The sequence below is a fragment of the Verticillium alfalfae genome, genomic scaffold, assembly GCF_000150825.1.
Source record: "Verticillium alfalfae VaMs.102 supercont1.2 genomic scaffold, whole genome shotgun sequence".
NCBI lineage: Eukaryota > Fungi > Ascomycota > Sordariomycetes > Glomerellales > Plectosphaerellaceae > Verticillium > Verticillium alfalfae.
In genome coordinates, this window is record NW_003315037.1 from 1,412,738 (window position 1) to 1,413,813 (window position 1,076).

General features: G+C 62.2%; 1 protein-coding gene across 1 annotated transcript in view; it reads right to left on the reverse strand.

Moving 5' to 3' along the window:
• Positions 1 to 974, reverse strand: part of VDBG_01889 (conserved hypothetical protein) — a gene marked incomplete at both ends in the record, with an annotated part of 1,229 nt that extends 255 nt beyond the window's left edge. The window contains 2 exons of the mRNA XM_003007655.1: positions 36 to 740; positions 906 to 974. Coding sequence (XP_003007701.1) covers positions 36 to 740; positions 906 to 974 — 774 coding nt within the window. The remainder of the gene's footprint in view (positions 1 to 35; positions 741 to 905) is intronic.
• Positions 975 to 1,076: the final 102 nt, after the last annotated feature.

Here is a 1,076-nt window from a genome sequence, read left to right on the forward strand (position 1 = left end):
CTGGAGCTGCATGGCGCAGCGCAAGGGCGGGGCACGGCGTCGCGCAGGGCGAGGATCTTCTCGTTAATGTTGACGCGGTAGCGCTTCTCGATGAGGTTGTGCGGGTTCTTGCTCGGGTCGGCGGCGCCGGCGCCGGCGTGCTTGGTGCGGCGTGCCGGGGGCTCCGGCGAGGTCGAGCGGGACGAGGCCGAGTCGTCGCAGGTCGACGATTTGCGTTTGAGATCGGCGGGACGGCGGGCGGGCGCGCGTTGGGCGGCGCGCTGCTGACTGCGGGTCTGGACCTGTGCCGCGGGTGCCGTTGGTGTGGTCGAGGACTGAGACTGGGACCGAGATTGCGTCATCCGCGCCATCCGGGCCGTGGCGGCCGCTGGCGGGTTGGCGATGGGCAGTGTTGATGGTGCGGGAGCCGACTGGAAGAGAGGTTGGACATCGTTGAGATCACCGCCAAACGCCACGCTTTCGGACATGAGATCCAAGGGGTTGGCGGCTGGGCTGAGTGTGGGGTTCTGCGCCTGCGCGTCGACGAAGGCCAAAGGACCGCCGAAGGACTCGCCGTAGTAGATGTCGAGATCGGGAGACATGTCGCTCTTGTCGAGGTAGGCGGGCCAGTCAGGGTCGATGGGCAGCTGAAAAGCGTTGCCAAAGATGGGAGAGATGGGAGAGCCTCGTGAGGGCGCTGAGTCGGCGCTGAAGTCGGCCTGAGGGTCGTAGTATGAAAGTGGCGACACCTGTTGCGGGCTCTGTCGAGGTGTTAGCTGTGGATGATGCTTGGTTCCGGCCGGCTTCACCAGGCACTGTGGATCACATGGTCTGAACAAGATATCTGAGGTGGGCGGGGAGAAGCAAGCAGGAGAGGTTCAGGGAAGGGCTAGGAGATGAAAAGATAAGAAGATGATGTTACACACCATATCAAGGCCGGTCTGGGGAAATTGAAGGCGGTCAAAGGACTGCTGCTGTGCTATCGTGGTGTCCATGGCGGAATGGAGTTGTTGAGTGCTGAGAGCACTGTGTGAAGATGTGTATGCTGAGTGGAACGAGTCGACGTCAGATCAGAAGGTGAGAGCCAGTGGACTGAA